This window comes from Mustela nivalis (genome assembly GCF_964662115.1).
Source record: "Mustela nivalis genome assembly, chromosome: 10".
Classification (NCBI taxonomy): Eukaryota; Metazoa; Chordata; class Mammalia; order Carnivora; family Mustelidae; genus Mustela; species Mustela nivalis.
The window spans coordinates 55,921,272-55,945,446 of record NC_139029.1 but is presented as its reverse complement, the minus strand read 5'-3'; the positions used below and the strand labels follow the sequence as shown (position 1 = coordinate 55,945,446).

Below are 24,175 nucleotides of genomic sequence, written 5' to 3'. Positions count from 1 at the left end.
TCACAAACAGTAATGGGGAAAAGAAAGAGCAGTATGTCAGTATTTCTGGAAAAGCAAATTGATTACATGTTCAGGAACACTGGAGTATCAACCTTGATAGTTCCCACAAGGACAAATTTTGCTAACAGAAAAATCTGAAATAATGATAACATTGTAACATTCATTTAGTGTAGTTGACAGGTAACAGATATTTTCATTATGTTGTCTGTAAATTTCTTGTGCTCCTTGCCTTCATCCCCACCAAAATTTGTTATTACATTGCTTATTAATTATAATCATCTTAATGTACCTCTATATAGGTATCAGAGAAAAATAGATGCACAAATGCTCTATATATTTTCTTAGGAGTAGAGTTGTACATATCATATAGTTTCTTCTGCCTTTTTGTGTGTGTTTTGTATTGTTTTGTCTTGCCTCTTTTTTTGTTCTGTAAATGTTTGTTGGTAACTAAACCTGGATGGCTCATTGGTAACTTAAAAAAAATTTTTCTCAAGAGTAACACTGATATTTAGTCAAATACATGAACATCCCCATTTATATGGACTCTTTTGGTGTCAATAAATTCACATTCTAATCTGAGTTGATTTGTCATTTCTTATTCTTACTCAACCATCTATACCTATATACCAAAATAATAATAATAATAATAATAATAATGGTAGCAGTAGTAATAGTAATAGTAGTAACAGTGGCACATTTTATGGTGCTTTTGCTCTCAAAAAAGTTGGGGAGAGTGAATTCTTTTTATTTTTCTTTGCTTTAAAAATAAGCCATAATCCACAAACAGAAAAATGAATGGGCTTATATTCTATAATATTCATAGTAGCTAGATTCATTTGTAAAAGTATAAAGTGACTACCTAACCAGAGAGAAGGGGTAGGAGAGGGATCTTTTCTTTCATTATAATATGAATATAGACACTCCATTTTTTTGAAGGAGCGTAAGTCTCCTGGATTTCAGAAACTCTGCTTTGCTTCTATAAAACTATTATATCAGATTATTAATCCTGAATTATACTTCAGTGTCCTGAACTTGAAACTTAGACAACATCTTTCCATTTAGTCGCATTCTGAAATCTTCATCAGTGACTGCAGGATATAATCAATTGTTGCCTTGATGAAAGTTCTTATCTACTACTGTATAGTCCTACTTTTATGCAGGAATGAAGGACCCCCCCCCCTTTTTTGGTAAGATTTTATTTATTTGAGAGAATGAGAGAGAGAGCACAAGTGGGTCTGGGTAGGAGCAGGCAGAGGGAGAGGGAGAAGCAGGCTCCCCACTGAGCAGGGAGCCTGATGTGGGGCTCAGTCCCAGTACTCAGGGATCATGACCTGAGCTGAAGACAGAGGCAACTGAGCCCCCCAGGTGCCCTGGAATGAGGGACTTTAAAATAGTTTTGGTGTAACACTATAGCAAGTTAATACCTTCTGGAGTTTCAAATTTTTTAGTGGTGAACTTGGACTCTCCCTGTTCAACATATATGGTCTTATTTGCTATGTTTAAGAAGTTATTGTGTTTGCTGCAGTAGAATTCACATGATGTTGTGTGATGGAGTAAGAAATAAAATTGTATGTTGGGTAAAATAGCAGCTACCAGAATTAGTTATGCCTTCCAGATGTCCACTGAGAGTCAAGGCAATATAGCAATGCAGGTGTTTGAATCCTGTTTCTGCTACCTAATAGCTATGTAGCCCTGGGTAAATTCTGTGCCCATTTTTCTTGTCTATAAAATGAGAAGAATAATAGCATCTATGTCACAGAAATATTATGAATTTTAAATGAGTATGTTGGAAAATTACCTCTTACTTATTAGTTATTACTATTACCAGTGCTTTCTCAGACACTATATACTCCTGTTGTAAAACTCATGACATCCTCTTATAAATGTTGATTTTCATGCTTTTATTGTGTTAGCATAATGGTAAAGTCTCTTCCTTATTGTCTTATATATCTACTACAATGTGCTATAAAGAGTATGTGTATAGTAAATATAGCCGAATGACAATAAAATGGCTCAGGTTGTGATCTCAGGGTCCTGGGATCAAGTCCCATATTGGGCTTCTTGCTCAGCAGGGATCCTGCTTTTCCTTCTCCTTCTGCCTGACCCTTGCCCTTCTTGTGCTCTTTCTCTCTCTCTGACAAATAAATAAAATCTTCAAAAAAATATGTAAGATTTAATATATAAAATACATACTCTGTTTTTTAATAAAATCAACTTCGGATGTAAATTATTGCTTTTTGAATTGTTAAAAAGTTTTACTGTCTCAGAAAATGCTTTTCAATAGATAAATTGAATGGCTATTATAGAAGTATGTCACTTAGTATGTCATTTCTTTTCTTTCTTCTTGGTGTGGTGGTGATGGAAATAGTACCTCAGTGTGTCTGGAGAATAAATGTGGATATTCCTGAGGAAGCTAATCAGAATCTTTCATTCAGTACTACTGAGCGATGGTGGGAGCAGACGGATTTGACCAAACTAATCATATCCAACAATAAACTTCAGTCACTTACAGATGACCTACGACTCCTGCCTGCACTCACTGTTCTTGATGTAAGTTAATGGATACGAATATGGGTCATTAGTTAAAGAGACTCTGAAGGTAAATTTAGGCTTTGATAAGCAGAAAATGTGTTTAATTAAGCAGAAAATGCAAGGAAGAATAAATTATTGATAGGCAGAGCCTAATGGTTAAGAGTGCACTTATAGAACATCAGGTTTGCAATTCTGACTATGTCACTTGATAGCTCTGTGATCTTGGGAAAGTTACTTCATTGTACTTCAGTTTCCACATCTATAAACCAGGACTGACACTACTTATTTTTAAAAATTGTTATTAGAATTTAGTGCAGTATTACATGCCAACAATCCATATTTGCTGTTGCTCATCTTTTTTTTTTTTATTGCTATTATTTTCCTCTTCATTATTCTAGACATTAAAGCAGTACTTGAACTTACTTTTTTTTTTAAACTTCAATACTGACTTAAATTATTGAACTTAACTTTTTGTGTGTTTATTCAAGGGCAATTTTTTAGTGTCATTGCCATGTTATACAGTAAAGCATGAGTAGTTTATTGCACAGTCTCTGGAGTTTGGATGTACTTTACTTAGTAACATCAGAAATCTTTCAATTCATGTCAAAAAGTGTTAGATCTGGTCAAATTTCTAGAGAAGATTTTTATTTTCTTCATTTACAAAATGCATGGATTGGCTTAGATGTTCTCTAAGGTTCCTTGTATCTTGAAAATAATATGAGAACATAATAGAGGTCCCCCCTCCTCTTGTTTTTTTTTTTTTTTTTGATATATGTTGACATGAATCATACCATCAAGTGCTAATTGTTTCTAACCCTCTCATCTCTCATGTAAGACTGAGATTCTGCTCAGTGATTTTAATTGTAATATCTAAAATTGATGACTTACCATTTCATGATTTTTGAACAGGAGTTTAGTCAACTTCAAATGCCTTTTCTTCTTCTGTACATAGAATAAATTAATACTCCAACTATGCTATTGAATTAGAATAATAGAATTATTGTTGGAAAGCTTTGTACAATGGCAAACTCATATGTGGTTAATTATAAGACTAAGATAATTGAAATTTTTTTAAAAACATTTTAGATACATGATAACCAGCTGACATCCCTTCCTTCTGCTATAAGAGAGTTAGAAAATCTTCAGAAACTTAATGTCAGGTAAAAATTAAGCTTATTTAATTTCAATATTGCTAATATAAGAGTATAAATCTAATATCCTTTAATATTTGTTTTAATACTAGAAAATATTTTTGTATTATCTCAGGAAGTAGTAAAAACAGTGTAAGATTTTTTTTTTTAATTTTAAGATTTTATGTATTTATTTGAGAGAAAGAGTGAGATAGAGAGCAGGGGAGAGGGGTAGAGGGGGGAAACAAAATCCCCACTGAGCCGGGACCTTGACGTGGGACTTGATCCCATGACCTGGGATCATGACCTGAGCCAAAGGCAGATGCTTAACTGACTGAACCACCCAGGCACCCCACAGTAAGAAATTTAAATTTTCTCAGATTATTTTTGTTTTAGAATTGCCTGCATGTTTTTCTGATTATACAAATGTAAAGCCAGTTGATTTTTAAAGTCCTTTTTGTTTTATTTATTTATTTCATTTTTAAAAAGATTTTATTTAGTTAGTTGAGAGGGAGACTGTGAGAGAGAAAGCATGAGTGTGCAGGGGCCAGAGAGAGAGACAGGCAGACTCCCTGTTGAGCAGGGCTCCTGAGGACCTGGGGCTCAATACCAGGACCCTGGGATAATTACCTGAGGCAAAGGCTGATGCTTAACTAACTGAACCACCCAGGCATCCTCTTTTTGTTTTATGTTTATGTAACAATTTTTACTGGTTATTTTAGTAACCTTTTATTGATATCTCAGGTTTTAAGTTACTTTGATATTTAAAAAACATCTCGGTTAAGCAATAGGAAAAAATTGGAAATAATTCTTTCATTAATGATGAAAAATGTCATGGTTTTAGTATTAGTAGCTTTTAAACTTTTCTGAGGATTCCTGGAGTTCTACAGATATGCTTCTGGCACTTGTTGATAGGTATTTTGGAAGCCAGGTGGCTAAAACTGGCTAACTTTGTTTGCCCTTCAATATACACCTAGACTTCCAAGAAATAATAAATACCTTAGATACATTTTATATATACAGATTAGGGGAAAGGGATTTGGGAAGATTTCATTTAGGAGATAAAAAGGTTTATTAAGTGTTCAAAACATGTTTTGAAAAACTGGTTTATAAAATTGGTAAGGTTACAGATCTACATCAGTGTTCTGTGATTAAGTCAGTTGCTTTGAGGGAGAACGTTTCCTTTAGTTAGAGTTTTCATCTGTTGAAAAAATTACCACAAATCAGCAAAAATATCTATACATAAAAGCTGCTAATCGTTTAGAGCTACATCAGAACCTTTTCCCCATACAAGTCCAAAGCATGGGTGTGACCTGCAAAGGCAAGAATGGGTAGGGTTGAGAGAATATGTGAGGAAGCATGGATTAGGTATGGCTTTAGCTTTAGCTTCCAGCACTTCAGACTATTAAGCTTTAGGGTGGACTTCCCAGCTATTTCAGTTGGGAAACAAATGGAGGAGATATGTAGCTAGGATTGCATCTCTGCCCAACTACATTCCTGTGAAATCTACGAAGATTTCAATTAGGTGACCAACAATAATAACCAATTTTTATCATTTTTTTTAGTGTTTTTTATTTATTTAATTGACAGAGAGAGAGATCACAAGCAGACAGAGAGGCAGGCAGGGTGTGGGGGAAGCAGGCTCCCCACTGAACAGAGAGCCCGATGCGGGGCTTGATCCCAGGACCCTGAGATCATGACCTAAGCTGAAGGCAGAGGCTTAACCCACTGAGACTCCCTGGTTCCCCTAGTGTTTTTTATTTATTTTAGATGACATCTTTTGGTATTTTTGTTTCAGCTAGTTTTATTTTTATGTAATTTAAGGTTATTTTTACCCCATTATATTTCTTATTCCACCCTGTTATTTGTTAAGTAATTGTAGATGGCATGAAAATAGAATGGAATTCCTGAGTGAATAGTTGAGATAAATCTGGGAACAAATTAAATCAGGTCATCTCTTAATTATTAGGGAATGTATCATCTTCAGTGACTTGGGTCTTCTAAAACAATAAACTGAGTATCTCTACAGAAAGACTGAGCTGAAAAATTAAGACTAAGTACAAAGAGTGGAGTTGCGTATTATATTTAGCTGGACATACCAGGCCCTTTAACAGAAATAGCTATTTTTGTCTCGAGTGCTAGTTTAAAAACATAATCCCCCACAGAAGCTGTTACTCCACTGTAATGTATATGTGCCCATATCTGTGTCAGAATCCTAAAATTCAGATACAGGGGCGCTTGGGTAGCTCAGTTGGTTAAGTGTCTTAGGCTTAGGTGATGATCTCGGGGTCCTGGGGTCCTGGGATCGAGTCCTGCTTCGGGCTCCCTGCTTAGTGGTGAGCCTGCTTCTCCTCTCCCTCTGCCCCTTCCCCAACTTGTGCTCTCGTGAGCACTCTCTCTCTCTCTCAAATAAATAAAATCTTTAAAGTAAAATAAAATAAAATTCAGATACAATATAAAAAATTAAAATTTATGATTTGGTTAAAACTTTTGTTCTTTTATTTTCTTTGAAACTCTCAATTTGATTACTTTAGATGACTATAATCTTAATGAGCTATATGTGAAGTTTGATAACTTTTTAGAACTAGTAACCATATTTCATTTTTATAAATGAGCCCATGTATTGGTTAGCAAAAATACCTTTACAAATATTTATTATTACCAAATTACTTAGCATTTATTTTATCAATCAATAGCCATAACAAACTGCAAATACTACCTGAAGAAATTACAAAGCTAAGAAACCTGAAAGGCCTATATCTCCAGCATAATGAACTAACTTGCATACCAGAGGGATTTGAACAACTTTTCAATTTAGAAGATTTGGTAAGTTGTGATTTTCCAATTTTTATATAATTTGGGGCTGATGTGATTTTTCCTCAGGCTGAGAAATTGGATGTATGATTGAAATCATGAAAAACATGGACAACTGGTTATATGACTAGATTCTCAGAAACTGCATTTCAATAAGATTGCTAAATTAGTAATTGTTAAATTTGTTTTTCCTATTTTTTCTTATAAAATCATGTCAGGTTTTAATAAAGAATAGAGTGTGGGAAGGGGGTGATAAGGAATGGCTGATATTCAGAGGATTTTATGGCTTTGCAAAATAGGGAAAATGTGTCTTTAGCATACAAATTCCCATTTCTATACCCGTTCCTTCTTTATTGTCCCTATAACCCTCCTGTCCTTTGAATGTCCAAACAGTCCCTTTAATGCCTGCCTTTTCTTCCCTATTTTTCAAAATGTCCACCTTACCTTGCAAATTTTCATTCCATTTATGTCACATCCAGAATGGAGATAACCATAAAGCAAAAGAGAGATTATTATTTTTTTTAAAGATTTTATTTATTTATGTGACAGAGAGAGAGATCACAAATAGACAGCACAGCAAGTAGAGGGAGAGGAGGAAGCAGGCTCCCCACTGAACAGAGAGCTAGATGCGGGGCTCAATCCCAGGACCCTGAGATCATGACCTGAGCCGAAGGCAGAGGCTCAACCCACTGAGCCCTGGCAGCCCAAAATAGATTTTATTTTAAGAGTAATGAAAATAATAAGCACTTTGCTTTGTACTTTACATATAGCAAGGTACATAGTTTTATCCCCTAATTCAGATATGGAACTACAGTTTATTTAAAAAAAAAAAAAAGTACCTTATCTGAAGCCATGTAATCTAATAGATAATGAATTCAGGATTTTAAAATAAGTCGGTTTGACTCCAAAGTGTATCCCTTTTTTTCTCCTACTGTACCCCTGAAGGAGTAAGATTCCACTAAAATATTCGATCTGAAAGACTAGCTAGATTAGATTAGTTGTTCTGATATATAATCTATACTGCACATAGTTATTTCCTCTTACATTCTTATTGTTTTCCCTATTACATGTTTTCAGAAACTAATGTCACTTTAGTCAAAGTTTATTTCTCATTAAAGGGGAAATTAATTATTTTACCTCCTTTTTCCCCTATAAATACATCTTTCTTGGTATTTCTTTCATCCGTTCTAGTGTTTGAAATCAACATATATAACTTTCCTTAACTGTCCTTTAGTACCTGTCTTTGTCTTTCAATGTGAGCAGATTGGAAATATGGTTTGGAAAGTTAAAGACATAGGTAGATAAGATGAGTGGCTAAGGAAAGGGCCATCAGATTTTTTTATATTCTAATGGTAAAAGATAACAATTGGTATATTAAAAAAAGAAGAGTATTTAGAAAGAAGATCTAATAAACTATAGCAGTTCTCAGTTATTTCCTTTTCATGGGTTCTTAGATAGTCATTTGCATAATGAAAGGATAGTTCAGTTCAAAATTGTGTTCTTAGGGACTCAGTATCCCAATCATAAATGTAAGCAAAAGTACATTTTATTTTAAGAGTAATGAAAATAATAAGCACTTTGCTTTGTACTTTACATATAGCAAGGTACATAGTTTTATCCCCTAATTCAGATATGGAACTACAGTTTATTAAAAAAAAAAAAAAAAGTACCTTATCTGAAGCCAGATATATAGACATTAGAAATATAAGCATGTTTAATAATTTAAGCTAGTAATTTTCCTTAAATGTATATAAAAACTGCTTATCAATGATACTAAATATTTATTGAAGAAATGACAGCATAAATACTGATTAATTTATGTATAATGTACTTATATTTAATTTAATTATTAGCCACAATAATTAAATGTTTAAATTTATTAGTAATTTTGTTGATTTGGGTTCTCTAAAAGATCTTAAGAATTTGTGAATTAATATCTTCTGTATCAAAAACTTTTAAAAGTTTTTTATTTTGAAATAATTCTAGATTTGCAAAAATGTTAAGAGATTACAGAGAGTTACTGTATACTCTTCACCTAGCTTTTCTTAATTTGATATTTTACATACCCATGGGACATTTGAAAAACTAAGAAATTAATATTGATACAGTATTACTAACTGCAGTATAGATTTTATTAAGATTTTCCCAGCTTTTCCACTAATGTCCTTTTTTTTTGTTCCAGGATCCAATCCAGAATACTACATTGCATTTAGTGTCAGTAATTTTTGATATTACAAAATATTTATTCAGTAGTAATCTGTTCATTCTTAGTGTTTAGAGTATTGGCGTTGTAGATTGTTGTTTCCTGTTGTTGATTATGATATGTTATTTTGTGTTATTTATAATTGTAGCCGTGTTTTATAAAGAATAGCTGATCTAGAGTTTTATTTTTTTCTGTCTTCTTAATTGACTTAGAGAATGTAACTGTTTAATGTTAGGCTAAATGAGTCTTCAGAGAACAAGTTCCCTTAAGTCATTTTTTTTTTTTTTAAATTCATTATTACAACTGGCCCTACCTAACAGTTTGCTGATAGCTAGTGGAGTACTTACCCCTAATTCAGATGTCATAAGAGTTATTTGTCTTTTAAACAGAGTCTCAAAAAATGTTCTCTTCAAAACTGTGTTTATGTTTTAAAGAAACAGAAACAATGACTTAAAAAAACAGGTATAGACACTAATTAGGCAAGCTTAAATGAAGGAAAAGCAGAAAGTAAACTTCTGGACTTAGTCAAAGCAGACTTGCTGAGGTCGGCGGAAGAACCAAGAGGGAATATATTTTTCCTTAAAAATTAAAACATCTATTTTCTCAGGTTTATTTTTTTTTCTTTGATTTTTTTTCTCTTGCAATGGCATTTTTCATTTCCTACTACTGTTTACCTAATCAGTTTGCCTAATTTATCCTATGTACTCAATAAATATCAGATGGACAGATAGATTTTTTTAATTGAAAACATGATACATGATATAGCATGACTTAGTAATAACAGAAACCTTTATGTAAAGTATTTCTGAAGTTAGAATTAATTCTGATTCCTTTGTGCTCCATTACTGGGCACATGGTCTGAGGTCATGAATGACAGACATCTTGTGAAATTGTCAGTGGATGAGAGTTATAAAAATTACCACCTCTAAAATAGTCTTTGTGTTGTAATCTCCTCAAACCCTCGAATCTCTTTGAGGGAGCAATTATTTATTAATTTATTTATTGATCGATATATATATATATTATTTATCAATGATTTATTGATAAATAAATTGATTTATTGATGGATGGATGGATTGATTGATTCATTGTCTTTCTAAAGGATATTTCCAACAATCGTCTTACAACTGTTCCTGCTAGTTTTTCTTCTCTCTCCAGTCTGGTGCGACTTAATCTTTCCAGCAATCAACTGAAGAGTTTGCCAGCAGAAATAAGTGGAATGAAAAGTAAATCTTCTCTATTTTAAAATATACATGAATGTGAAGTTGGTGCAACTTATACTTAGAAAAGTAAATTTTAATATTGTTAGTTACAGGGAAGTAAAATAATAGATTTTATGTGGGTAAAGCAAATAATAGCAAATAGTAAGATTTTCTCCAGACCATTATTGTCTAGCTTAACTTTCTAAACAGTTATTACCAAAAGCATATTTTGGCATATCAAAAAGAGGAAAATAAAATATAATTATAAATTATGGTAAAATTATATACTGGAGATATTGATTAAGGTTTTGAGCTGTGTTATCTGTTCATTTATTCGACAATCACTAAGAGGTTATTCCCCTCTAATTGGTGATTCTACTTGTGGTTTTGTTATAGCTGTAGCTTCCTCATGGTCCATAAGTAATGACGCCAGGAGATAGTCTAGTTTTGCCCAAATGGTCAATCATTTTTTAAAAAAGAAAAGGTTAAAATTGTGGTTCTATTGAAGTTTACCATTGAACTATTGTATTTAACATATTCTAGAACTAATATTAAGGGATAAAGAAATTGAAGGCACATTTCAGTACCTTTTAAATAATTATAATTCATTACCTCAGAATTCTTGATTTAGAGGGCAAGATCATTTTTTTGTAAAGGCAAACTGCTATTTCTTGGTTGATGAGCATTCTGTATATCAGCTAACCACTATTTACTTTATCTGGTCTTTTCTGCTAATCATGTATAAGCCCTCTTCATTTTTTTTTTTTTTTTAAAGATTTTTTATTTATTTGCCAGGGAGAGATCACAAGTAGGCAGAGAGGCAGGCAGAGAGAGAGAGAGGAGGAAGCAGGCTCCCTGCTGAGCAGAGAGCCTGATGCGGGACTCGATCCCAGGACCCTGAGATCATGACCTGAGCCGAAGGCAGCGGCTTAACCCACTGAGCCACCCAGGCGCCCCAGCCCTCTTCATTTTTTTAAACCTCCTTCTTGTGGAGGTTATAGGAGTGATTTTGTATAGTTGATTACAGAACATTTTGAGATAAATTTGTAAGATTGTGCTGTTTTATTTTAGATTAGTAGTCATTTGTCATTTGTAATAGGAGTGCATATGTTAAATCTTCCATAAATCGAGTTGATATTTTAGGGAAGCCTTTACTTAGGATACCGGTAATTAAGACTTTGCTCATATTTGCCATTTTTCAATACAGGTAATAAAAAATAGAACTAAACATAAAATATGTTACCTTAGTATGTAAGAAGCTTGAAATTTTTTTTCATAATTTGGATGAACATATCTTGAGAGATGGGAAAAGAGGGAAATCAATAGGAAAGTACTTTGAATTTATAGCAGTTTTTCCAATATATTATATAATTAATGATCAGATGCTTTCTTCCTTTAGCCATGACAATGATAACCATGACTTTTAAACTATGACCAGTAGGACATTTAGTTGTTACTTCGCTCTTAATTACTGGACCCTAAGAACAATATCTAACATTTGTGTGGTTCTTGGGAACTCAAATGCTTTTACGTATATTGTTTTGCCATCACAAAGTTGTGATGTTAGGGGAATGTAAATTAGGGGAATGAGTATTTTTTACATTTCAAAGGTTCATAAACCTAGGCTTAGAAATTATGTTATATATCATAGAGCCATGGCTGGAATCACAACAGTTCTGTAAGAGCTTGAATCCTTTTACTCCATCCCTGTTGTTCTTTCCACTATGCACTGCTTATATTCTCAGTCAGTACTCTTAAATGCAAAAACAAACAATTATAAAAATTTAGTGTCTAACTTTTAAAACTTTCTTTATAGAATTTACTGGATTTGGGTGAATCACATTGTGACTTTAAAATTTTTTTAATTTTATTGTTATTTTTAAAAATTATATTTATTTGAGAGAGAGAGAGCACAAGCAGGGGAAAAGTAGAGGCAGAAAGAGAAGCAGACTCCTCAGTGAGCAGGGAGCCCATACGGGGCTTGAACCCAGGATCACAACCCAAGCTGAAGGCAGACATTTAACTGACTAAACCACCCAGACCTCCAACTGTGACATTTTTAAAAATGCTGTAGCCAACTAATACATAAATTATTACAGTATTTGTTGAAAGTAGTGCTATTATATTTGTTTTGAAAGCAGTTAGCTTCTTTAAAAGCAGTCTAAGGCAATATCAACTCAGTCTTGCATTATGTTAAAATAGGCTCAAAGTACAGCAAAAAAGTTGTAAAAGGTATATCACCTATTCAGACCAAAGGGTGGAGAATGAATTGTGGAAAATTTATGGTGGCTACTGTAAGTGGAAGAATCTGTGATATATATTAGGGAAAAAGCAGCTTACTGAATTTTTAAGGGAAAGAAGACCTTTACATCTTTCTATTTTTGTTTTCTTAATATGCTTTTTTAAGAAAGAAAGATCCGGGAGGTAAGAGAGATTCTGCAAGTAAGAACATCCTTGTTGAGCTATAGTATGTATTCTTGTTCATAGTGTTAGCTAAGATGTTAGAGAAAGCCTGTAATTTAAACAAAAATAGGTAAAGAAAGAAAGAAGACAGGGAGGGACAAAGAGGCCATGTGGATAGATGGAGGAATAGGATGACAAACATAGAAATCCAAGGCTTTTTGACAGAAAGTCAACTGGCCAAATTTAAATACATGAATCTAAGCTACTACTAGCCATTCATATAGCTAGTATGCATCCATGTCTATCTTTAACTACCTTAAGCTTTTTCTTTTTAAAGATGTGGAATTACTGGGTTGCTGGGTGGCTTAGTTGGTTGAGTGGCTGACTCTTGATTTTGGCTTAGGTCATGATCTCAGGGTTATGAGACTGAGCCCTGTCTGTGTCAGGCTCCCTGTGGAATCTGTTTGAGATTTTCTCTCTCCCTCTCCCTCTGTCCCTCCCCCTGCTCCTGCTCTCTCTCTAAATAAAATATTTTAAAAAATGCATAATTACTGAGGGAAGTAATATCTCATAGTTTGTAGTTTGTATATTTTAGAATACCTTAACAGAGTACTGAAGTATTTTGTTTTTTACCATTACAAAGATGATTTGGACTATTATTAAACATCATTTTAATGTCACATCTGTTTAGTTATAATTAAATATAAAAGCAATCTCAGTTTGTTTATTTCATTCGGGGTATTGTGGATTCTTGATTATTATAGTAGTATACAGTGGCATGGGTTTGTAATTCTTCATGATGATGTACACGTTCTTTGAATGTATATACAATTATAGACCAATATTTTTCTTTTTATTAAAGAATTTTCATTTTCACTTATTATATATTATAGAATTAAAGCATTTGGATTGTAACTCAAATCTCTTAGAAACGGTACCTCCTGAATTGGCTAACATGGAGTCACTAGAATTGCTTTATTTGCGGAGGAATAAATTACGTTTTCTACCAGAATTTCCTTCTTGCAGATTATTAAAGGTAATATTTAGATGATTATTAAATAACTATATATTTTCCAAAAGTTAATTATGAAAATGAAATTTTTACATTGGGAATATGTATTAGTTATAGTGCTATGTTTTTTGTATATTTTTCAGAATTTTAGTATGACTAAATACATTAATGGTATTGCTAGCACTAGTTTTTTTTTTTTTAAGAAATAATCAACTTAAATATAAGAATTTGTCTATTTCATCTGGGGAGTTGTATATAACTGGAGAAGTTGATGATGAGGCTGACATAGTGTGGTGGAGCCATACTGTAGGACACCCGGAGTACTAGGAAGGAATACGCATCTAACTCTGTTTAAGTTGCCACCTTTTATGTTTACCTGATCATTATTGGGTCTGTTTAAAATTAATTACTTTCTTTTGGTTTTAAATAGATAGCATTGTCTTCTAAATTTAACATGTTTTGTTTTCCTTCATGTATACTTTATGTATTAGAGTTAAAAGGGCTTCTCAAACAGAATGGTGGCAATGATAAAAGGAACTGAAAAAGTGATTTAATTAAAGATTAGTTATACATCTGATAATTATAGATTCCATTAGTGGGAGATCACAGTATTTAAATATCACTAATGAGGGACACCTGTGTAGCTCAGTTTAAGTGTCCGACTCTTGGTTTCTGCTCAGGTCATGATCTCAGGGTTATGAGATGGAGCCCTGTGTCAGGCTCCCTGCTGAGCATGGAGTCTGCTGGAGATGCTTTCTCCCTTTCCCTCTGCCTCTGACCTGCTCACTTGCTATCTCTCTCTCTAAAGTAAACAAAGAACTCTTTTAAAAAAAACCACTAATGAAAATGTTGAATAACAACAAACTGTAACTTTTTATGCTCATTCTGACTTATTTTAAAACTTTAAATTTTTTATCAGCATGGTTCTTGGATGTGTATTTTTATTATTCTGTAAATGTAACTACTAAATCATTTCTCTGCTTTGGTTTGTAAACTTGGAACTTTCTACCAGATTAAATCTTTAATTATTTTTTAAATTATCAGAAAATCCTTGAAAATGTTCTGTTTTTACCATTTTTAAAAAAATTTATTTGACAGACAGAGATCACAAGTAGGCAGAGAGGCAGGCAGAGAGAGAAGAGGAACAGGCTCCCTGCCTAGCAGAGAGCCTGATGTGGGGCTCAATTCCGAGACCCTGGGATCATGACCTGAGCCTAAGGCAGAGGCTTTAACTCACTGAGCCACCCAGGCGCCCCTGTTTTTACCATTTTTAACTTTGAATTAGCTTACTTGTAATTGATAACTTAGGCACATTAGTAATTAGAAACTTATGTTTTTCCCATGTATTTTTCAGTGATTTGAAATTAAGACTTCAATTTTATTTTTATTATCTATTGAGTATAGAAATACATAATGAGTCATCTTTGGTTTTGTAGGAATTACATGTAGGTGAAAACCAGATTGAAATATTAGGGCCAGAACATCTTAAGCATCTGAATTCTATCCTTGTGCTAGACCTGCGGGATAATAAGTTAAAATCTGTTCCAGATGAGATTACACTGCTACAGTCTTTGGAGAGACTTGACCTAAGTAACAATGATATTAGTAGGTAAGTTTAAAGATCAAAGGAATAAAATATCATACCTGCATTTGCTTATAATTCATAAGTTAATAAGTTATTTAAGATTTGTAAAATACATGTAGAGATCTTTTTTCTCAATTGAATTCACTAAACATTTATTGAACACTTATCATATGCAGACTTAAAAAGAATGGTTAGGGTTGGTCCTTGGCATCAAGCTTAAAATGCTAATAGAATCAGATATACTTACAGGTTTCTCTAATCTACTTAGAGCATAAACTAGGAAGTCAGGGTTTTTACCTGTTTCGTTCACTGGTCTATCTCTAACTCTTAGATCAGTGTCTGGGTATATAAAGGGTACCTGATAAATATTTGTTGAATTAAATGAATGTAAAGCCATGGGAGAGATAGAAAATACTTTGAAGGCGTTAAGGAAATATAGGAATCAGCAATTTATTGAGAGGATCAGGGCAAATTTTGTGGAAGAGAAAATGTTCTTCAATGATCATTAGGACTGGGACTAGGATGAGGCAAGTTAAGTGCTTAGAGCACAGAATTTAAGAGCACCTTCACCTTCAGGGTCATGCCTCACTCTAGTCCCCCCATATGATCTTTAGAGGATGACCATGATTTTAAAGTGCATACGTACGGTGGTCAGAATGATTTACTTGGTGGGACAAAACTACACAAAGAAAATCTTGAAAGTTCAGAACTGAATTTAGGGCTTGAAAGGTAAATTGAGGCCGTATAGAAAAGGACCTTAAAATGCCTGTGAAGAGTAAGTTTTCATTCTTTAAGAGATGGGAAGCTCCTGAAAGATTAAGACAGAAGCAATTTGATTATAATGTCATTAAAAAATAAATTGGTATTGTGCATTGATCATAATGTTTGTAGGATGGGAGTGCTTTTGTACACGGGAAATAGTATTAGATTATTAGGGAAGAATTTCATTTGCTTACTTGAAGGATGAAATCAAAACATTTAGTATCCTTGAGTATGGCTGTCTTGAATCACTGATTCATTCAAATTTACTTTTTACAATTTTTTAGCAAATGTTTTGTAGCTCACCTTTTTTTTTTTTTTAAGCAATCACAATATGACAATTTCAGAACAAATCTGTTTTTTTCTCTGACGTGTTCAGCATTTATTTCAAGGGGAGATATATTAGACCTATGTTACTTGAGCTCTCTTTGACACTATTATGTATAGTTTCTTATATGTTGTTGTTTTAGAGTCAACTGTTGGTTGAATTATACTTACTCTTCATGTTTTCCCTGAAATTGATTTAATCTTTTTGTAGTCTACCCTGTTCATTGGGAAAACTTCATTTGAAATTTCTGGCACTAGAAGGAAATCCTTTAAGAACCATACGAAGAGAAATTATAAATGTAAGCATATTTGGAATTCAGTTCTGATTTTTAAATTTGAAATTCAGATATGCCTGTTGGTCTCTGAAACTGCAAGGTATGTGTTGGTGAACATGTGTCTTCTCTCTACCTTTTCAGAAAGGAACCCAAGAAGTCTTAAAATATCTGCGAAGCAAGATTAAAGGTACTTTTCTATTTTTTCCTCTATTTTGAAGGATAATATGAAAGGCAGCGAAGTGCTAACAGTACATAAATTTACATGTATTTTGGGTGTAAATAATTAGAGGAAATAGTCCCTGGCAGGTGTGGTTCTAATTATGAATCCATATTGGTCATAAATATGCTAGAGTTATAAACATATCCTTAAATTCACAATAATAATGATTTATCCTTAATTTCTTTGATTTGTCACAGTGTATCAATTGGAAAATTCAACAAAGATTCAATAAGCATCCTAGTGCTTTAACTTTGAAAAAGCAAAAAACTTGACTTTTATAATATAGTATATGAATGCTATTGACTAAGAAGTATATTAATAGTTACTTGAGGGGTGCCTAGGTGGCACAGTGGGTTAAGCCTCTGCCTTCGGCTCGGGTCGGGTCATGATCTCAGGGTCCTCGGATTGAGCCCCGCATTGGGCTCTCTGTTCAGCGGGGAGCCTGCTTCCCTCTCTCTCTGCCTGCCTCTCTGCCTACTTGTGATCTCTGTCTGTCAAATAAATAAATAAAATCTTAAAAAAAAAAATAGTTACTTGAATATCTGCTTCATGCATAGTTTTGCTATATTCTAACAAGTGTAAAGATAAAACACATTTTCCAGGGTATATTAATTTAGCATGAATGTGTACCAAAAGAGAAAATGATACTATACATTTAATTTTTATTTATCTATCTATTTGTTGATTTATTTTTAAAGATTTTATTTTTATCTGAGACAGAGAGAGGGAGAGCACAAGCAGAGGGAGCAGAAAGCTCCTCTCTGAGCAAGGAGCCCTATGTAGGACTTGATCCCAAGACCCTGGGATCATGACCTGAGCTGAAGGCATATGCTTAACTGACTGAGCCACCCAGTCATCCCATATACATTTAATTTTTAATGCTTCACTAAAATTGTACTATATCCCAATTTTTATTTTATGCATATCATTGTAGGATACACTAGAGGATTAAAGAAAAGTGAGCTATACTAGTGTATTGCTGCATAACAAACACTCTACAACTTAGTGGCTAAATACTGCAACTGTTAATTTAGCTCGTGACTTTGTTGGTTATACACAGCCTAACCTAGCACTGTATTGCCAATCAGTGTATGTAACATGAATAAGATAATTATATATTTCAGCAATGTTCATTTTCTTCCTTGACCTTCAAATCAAGTAACATAATTTTCTAAGACTCTTATTTCCTGCCAATCAAGGAGTTTCCTTTCTTTTCTAGGTATGCTTTCTCTTTCAGAAAAATTTAATTATTCTGATATGAATCAGTTAGAAGTCATATCAGAATAATCAAAAAAATTTTTAAAGACTGAATTTTTTCAGAGTAGATTTAGGTTTACAACGAAATTGAGAGGAAGGTACAGATATTTCCCATATATCCTCTGCCCCCACACACGCATAGCGTCCCTCATTTATCAACATCATTTATCTGAATGGTACATTCTTTACCAAAGATGAACCTACATCGACACATCGTAATCATAGCCCATAGTTAACCTTGGAGTTCACTCTTGTTGTAATATAGTCTATGGATTTGGACAATTGATAGGTATTCCCCATTGTAGTATCATACAATGTATTTTCACTGCCCTAAAAATCTTCTGTGATATGCCTGTTTATCCTCTTATCCCCTCTATCACCACGTATCTGGCAACAATTTCCAGAACATCATGTAATTGGAATCTTTCAGATAGACTTCTTTCCCTTTGTAGTATGCACTTAAGTGTTTTCCGTGCTTTTCATGGCTTGATAGTTCATTTTTCTTTAGCACTGAATAACCTGTTGTCTGGATGTACTACAGTTTATTTATTCACCCCACTAAAGCAAATGTTGGTTGCTTCCAAGTTTTGGCAATTATGAATAAAGCTATTCTTTTTTGCATGTGGATTTCCTGATGTTTTAGCACCATTTATGGAAGAGACCATCTTTACTCCATTGTATTATTGCCTTTGTTTCTTTGTTAAAAATGAGTTGACTGTATTTATGGGCTCTCCGTTCTGTTCTGTTGATCTATTTGTTCTTTTGGCAATTTGACACTGTCTCAATTTCAGTAGCTTTATAGTAAGTCTTTAAGTTGGATAGTGTCAGTCTTCCAACTTTGTTCTCTAATCAATATTGTGTTGGCTATTTTGAGTCTTTTGCTGCTTTTTGTAAATTTTAGAATCAGTTTGTCACCATCCACAAAATAATTTGCTGGGATTTTGACTGGGATTGCATTGAATTTATAGATCAAGTAGGAAAGAAGGGACATCTTCGCAATATTGAGAACTTTTATCCATGAATACTGTCTCTCCATTTATGTAGTGCTTTGATTCATTCATCAGAGTTTTGTAACTTTCCTCATAGAGTTTTTAATACATATTTTGTCATATTTATATGTAAGTATTTCATTTGGGGGGATACTAATATAATTAGTATTATATTTTTAATTTCAGGTTCTACTTTTTATTGATAGAAAGGAAAGCAATTTCTTTATTTGTTTTTAAAAGATTTTATTTATTTATTTGACAGAGACACAGAGAGAGAGAGCGAGGGAACACAAACAGAGGGAGTGGGAGAGAGAGAAGCAGGCTTTCTGCTGAGCAGGGAGTCCAATGCAGGGGTCGATCCCAGGACCCTGGGATCATGACCTGAGCCAAAGGCAGAAGACACTTAACCACTGAGCCACTCAGGTGCCCCAGAAAGCAATTTATTTTTATATATTGACCTTGTATCCTGCAACTTTACATAATCACTTACTCGTTTCGGGAGGTTTTTCTTGTCACATCTTTTCGACTTTCTACCTATGATCATGTCATCTGAGAACAAAGACTATTTTTTGTCCTCCTTCCCAATTTATATACTTTTTATTTCATTTCCTTACTGTATTGCATTAGCAAGGACATTTCAGTATGATGTTCAGAAAGAATGGTAAGAGGAGGTCTTAGGTGGAAAGCTTCAAGTTTCTTATTAAGTATGATGTGAATTGTAGGTTTTTTGTAGATACCTTTTATTAAGTTGAGAAAGTACTCCTCTATTCCTAGTTTGCTGAGCGTTTTTAATCATAAAGGAGTGTTGGTGTTTGTCAGATGTTTTTTATGCATCTACTGATGTGATAATATACTTTTCTTTTTTTATCCTATTGTTGTGAAGCATTACATGATTGATTTTTGAATGCTGAACTAGACTTATATACCTGGGTTAAATCCCACTTAGTCACCAGTGTATAACTTTTAAATACTTTTTAATATTCAATTTGCTAGTATTTTATTAAGGAATTTTGCATATATGTTCATGAGACATCCTTTGCCCAGTATTTATTTTTTTTTAATCTTTTTATTATTGAGTTATAGTAATTCTTTATGTATTCCGGATAGAAATGTCTTGTCAGAAGATGGGATCAGGAGGGAGACAAACCATAAGAAACGCCTAATCTCACAAACAAACTGAAGGTTGCTGTGGCAGGGGTAGGGAGAGGGTGACAGGGCTATGGACATTGAGGAGGGTATGTGATATGGTGAGTGCTGTGAAATGTGTAAGTCTGATGATTCACAGACCTCTACCCCTGTGTTTTCCGTGTTGAGTTTAATATGTTAATAAAAGTAACTAATAAAAAAAAGAAATACCTTGTCAGATACATGATTTGTAAATATCTTCCAGTATTTTGTGGGTTTGATTTTTCATTACTTGGTGGTGTCCTTTGAAATACAAAAGTTTTTTTTTATCTTTTAATTTTGATGAGGTCAATTTATTTTTTTCCTTTTCTTTTTTGCTTATGCTTTTGGCTTTATGTCTAAAAATCCTTTGCAAAAACCTATTTTATGAAAATTGTTTCCTATAGTTTCTTCTGAATTTTATACTTTTGCTCTTATATTTAAGAACTTGGTTAATTTTGAGTTGTTTTTTATATATGGTATGAGATAAAGATCCAATTTAATTCTGCATGTGGCTATCCAGTTTCCTTGCACCATTTGTTGAAAATGCTATTCTTTTCTCACTGAATGGTTTTGTCATTTTTGTTGAAAATCAGTTGACCAGAAATACAAGGTTCATTCTGGACTCTCAATTTTATTCCATTGATCTGTATTTCTATCCTGTGCCAGTACTACAGTCTCTTGATTACCATTGATTTATAGTAAGTTTTGAAATTGGGAAGGGTAAATCCTTTATTCTTTTTTCTCAGTCTTGTTTTAGCTATTTTGTGTTTCTTGCAATCCCACATGAATTTTAGAATCAGTTTGTTGATTTCTACAAAAAGTCAGCTAGGATTCTGATACGGCTTACATTGAATCTGTAGATCAATTTAGGGAATATTGCCAACTTGTGTTTTTAAATTAAAAAGTCAGTAAATTTACATGGAGAAAAAATTCAACCAATATACAAGGATATATAATGAAAACGAAATCTGTCTCTTGCATAGTCCCCTCCCAATGGATTATGGACTTCCTGTTTATATTCTTGATGCTGATTATTAAAAGTGGCTCTTTGGAAAGTAGTGCGAATAGTCTATGTCAATATGTTGTCAATGCGTCTACACATATATTTAAAAACTAAAGCTGGGTTTTGTTGCTGGTTTAATGTTGCCTATCTGCTGATGTAACTTGGCAATATATATTACATCTCTTTAAAATGATGTAACCAAAATGCAAGTGTACTTCTAAATACTAAAGCATTTGCTTAATACTAATAAATACCTTGATGTCTTTTATTTCTCTTTGATACTGTCTTTTATTCTCTGCTCTTTCTGTGAACAAAATATCCATATGATATTTGCATTAGAACTACGAGCTTAATGATTATTGATTATTGAATAATTAATGAGCTCCATGCAAGAGAGATATACTTCATAGTATTCAACAAATGTTCATTAAATGCCTACTGGGCTGAAGCAAGATCAGAGATATTACTAACTGTTTTATGTTCTTTTGGTATGCCTTATGCTGTTAACATATGATGAATGCTAGGACTATTTAATTTTCTTCACATTGTTAAAAATTAATATTTTTTTTTTTTTTTTACTTCTGTCTAGATAGTTTGAAGTCTCTTTTGCCAAAAAGTCACAAAGCCATTTCTTTTTGATGTGTATGAATTGCTTTGTTCTTTATATACCATATAGTGGCAGAGTTAAACAGTCTTTGGAAACTAGTAAGAGGTGTGTGAGTAGGCATGTATGTTAGGAAATACCTATTGAAAATAAAGTCTTGCAATTGCTTAAAAAAAAAAAAACCCTCTTAACATAAATAATGTACCAAAAGCTTACCTGATTATGTAAATCCCTCAGTTTCAAGTGATCAAGGATAATCAGTTGCCATATGTCCTAATTTAGAAGATCAGTATATACCTATTTTGTAGACATTTGTGGGAAGTAATATTTTTCCTTTGTTAATAAATTCCTTCTAATAGACCATAATATTTTTCTTAAGAGGAAGGTTTAGTGTCATTGTTTCTTCTGAGAGATTGTAGTTGTTCTTTGAAGGTTCTTTTCTACTCCTAAATTTTCTTGGTGGGATTTATTAAAAGATTTTAAAGCCATATTGTAGTAATTTTATCTATTTTCTGTTAATTAAATACTAAATTCTAGACCTAGATTTGAGTTATTAGAAATAAAGTATATGACTAAAGGCATTCTTACCAGTAACGTATAGAAATCATGTATTCCATTTTTATATATTTCCAAGAATTTGTAAATGACTTTATAAAATGTATATTCGATTCACATAACTTTTCTCTTGCCAGATGATGGACCAAGCCAAAGTGATCCTGTTATTGAGACTGCCATGACACTACCAAGTGAATCCAGAGTCAATGTACACGCTATCGTCACATTAAAAATATTAGACTATAGGTATGTAATTTTCTCAAACACTACAAAACATATAGAAAACTTTGAGAAATAATCCTTCACATAAAAGGAAAGTTGGTGAGGAAGAATTCATCAGAGTATATTTGCACTTAGATTAATAGCAAGTGATGCAAAAACAGTGATGAGATAAAAGCATATTAAAAGTCAGTGAACTTAAATACCATTCCTTCAGTGATTTATATTTATTATGCTTAAGAGATAGATGTTTATTAATATTGACATTTTTATAATAACATTTTGTTATAAAAAATAAGATAAAAGTACTGTTTGGTAGTAAAGTTTTTTGACTCAGTAAACAGTATCAAGAGAGGATTTTATATTGGGAAAGACTCTACTAGTCAATAAGAAATTAATATCAGTTAGTTAATGAAGACCTTAAGCAGGCAAAGCTTGAGAGGTTGTACCCCATTAATACATCTAAGCCAAGTAATATGCCATAATAATATTATACTCTAGTACATACGTATTAAACCTGAAACAGTTGCTATATTGGTGTATAAGTTGATATAAAAGTCTAAAAATGTTTATATTATGGAAATGTATTTGATTGAGGAAAGAAGATACCTATGCAAATATTGTTAAGTATTCTTTCAGTACTATCTAGGCAACAATGATAAAATTAACCAATGCTGTCAAACCTTCTACAGTGATTGGTTCATGTCTGGATATTGTAATGAAAATACAGACTAAAGTTCAAGTCAGATGACCAGAGTTATTCAGTTATCTAACAGTAAGCATTGGTGTCTGGCCTCTTTTTCTTACTGTGTCAGTAGGAACCACTGACCTTCTCAAAGGTCAGGATACAGTTTCTAGTTCAGATCTATTGGTCTAACACTCTTTGATGTATGTAGAAATCCCTGATCTAAGCCAGCTTCCTTCTTAGACACTGTAACACAAGATGTACTCTTCCATATTTATATTTGTATCCCTCTTTTCTCATAGCATAGCATGGTAGCTTAGCATGCTTCTCTTCCACATAATATACCCATTTATTAATAGATATTTTTGGAACCTACTAGGTTTCAAATCCTATGCTAGGTGTCATAATACACCAAATGATGATGAGACAGACTTGATTCTTGCCTTAGAATTTTTTTTTCTCTGCCTTCATTCCCTCATTCCTGAATGGAAACGATTTATTGTGTCTGTGTTCTGTGCTGGACAATGTACTAGGTATTTTGCACATGCTGTTGCTTTTAATCTTCCAAACAATCTATAAAGTAATATTGATACAATTTTATTTGAGATAGCAGTTCCCACTTTTTAAAGTCACAAATATCAGGGCGCCTGGCTGGCTCAGGTGTTAAGCGTCTGCCTTCAGCTCAGGTCCTGGGCAGGCTCAAGTCATGATCCCAGGGTCCTGGGATTGGGCCCCACATCAGGCTTCCGGCTCTGCAGGAAGCCTGCTTCTCCCTTTCCCACTCCCTCTGCTTGTGTTCCCTCTCTTGCTGTGTGTCTCTCTCTCAAATAAATAAATAATATCTTAAAAAAAAAAATAAAAACAAAGCCATAGATATCACAAAAGTGTTTTAAAGATAGCACTGAAGACCATACATCTTATATTGTTTTGATTCTAAATTTATTATAATTTATTTTCCTCAGAGACTTTAATTGAAAAGTATTCCATTTAAAATATAAATTATTCCCAATATCAAAGCATAAATGCTTTCAACTAAGCTTTTTTGAAAGAGTGTAATCTTCAGTGTTCGATTACAATAAATCAGTTCCCCATGATTTGAGCATTTCTGATTAAAAAGATAAAAATCTTATTGACACATAGAAGATAGGGCCGTACAGCAGAAGTAGAAGGTATAAAAACTGAAATTTAGGCTGTCTTTTTACCTATCTGTATTATAGTGCCTTTCTTACAGGTT

At 33.1% G+C, this 24,175-nt stretch overlaps 1 protein-coding gene across 7 annotated transcripts in view; it reads left to right on the top strand.

Moving 5' to 3' along the window:
- LRRC40 (leucine rich repeat containing 40) overlaps positions 1–24,175 on the top strand; it is a 57,150-nt gene that overhangs the window by 11,933 nt on the left and 21,042 nt on the right. For 6 of the 7 annotated variants that reach the window (XR_014300097.1, XR_014300098.1, XR_014300099.1 and 3 more), the window contains exons 2-10: positions 2,369–2,550; positions 3,619–3,692; positions 6,359–6,488; positions 9,782–9,905; positions 13,178–13,320; positions 14,733–14,905; positions 16,179–16,266; positions 16,384–16,429; positions 22,175–22,283. Coding sequence is in view for 4 of the 7 variants with exons in the window: in XM_082688816.1 (XP_082544942.1) it covers positions 2,369–2,550; positions 3,619–3,692; positions 6,359–6,488; positions 9,782–9,905; positions 13,178–13,320; positions 14,733–14,905; positions 16,179–16,266; positions 16,384–16,429; positions 22,175–22,283 (1,069 nt within the window). In the remaining 3 variants the exon portion in view is untranslated. The remainder of the gene's footprint in view (positions 1–2,368; positions 2,551–3,618; positions 3,693–6,358; positions 6,489–9,781; positions 9,906–13,177; positions 13,321–14,732; positions 14,906–16,178; positions 16,267–16,383; positions 16,430–22,174; positions 22,284–24,175) is intronic. The other variant, XM_082688818.1, reaches the window with a different exon arrangement.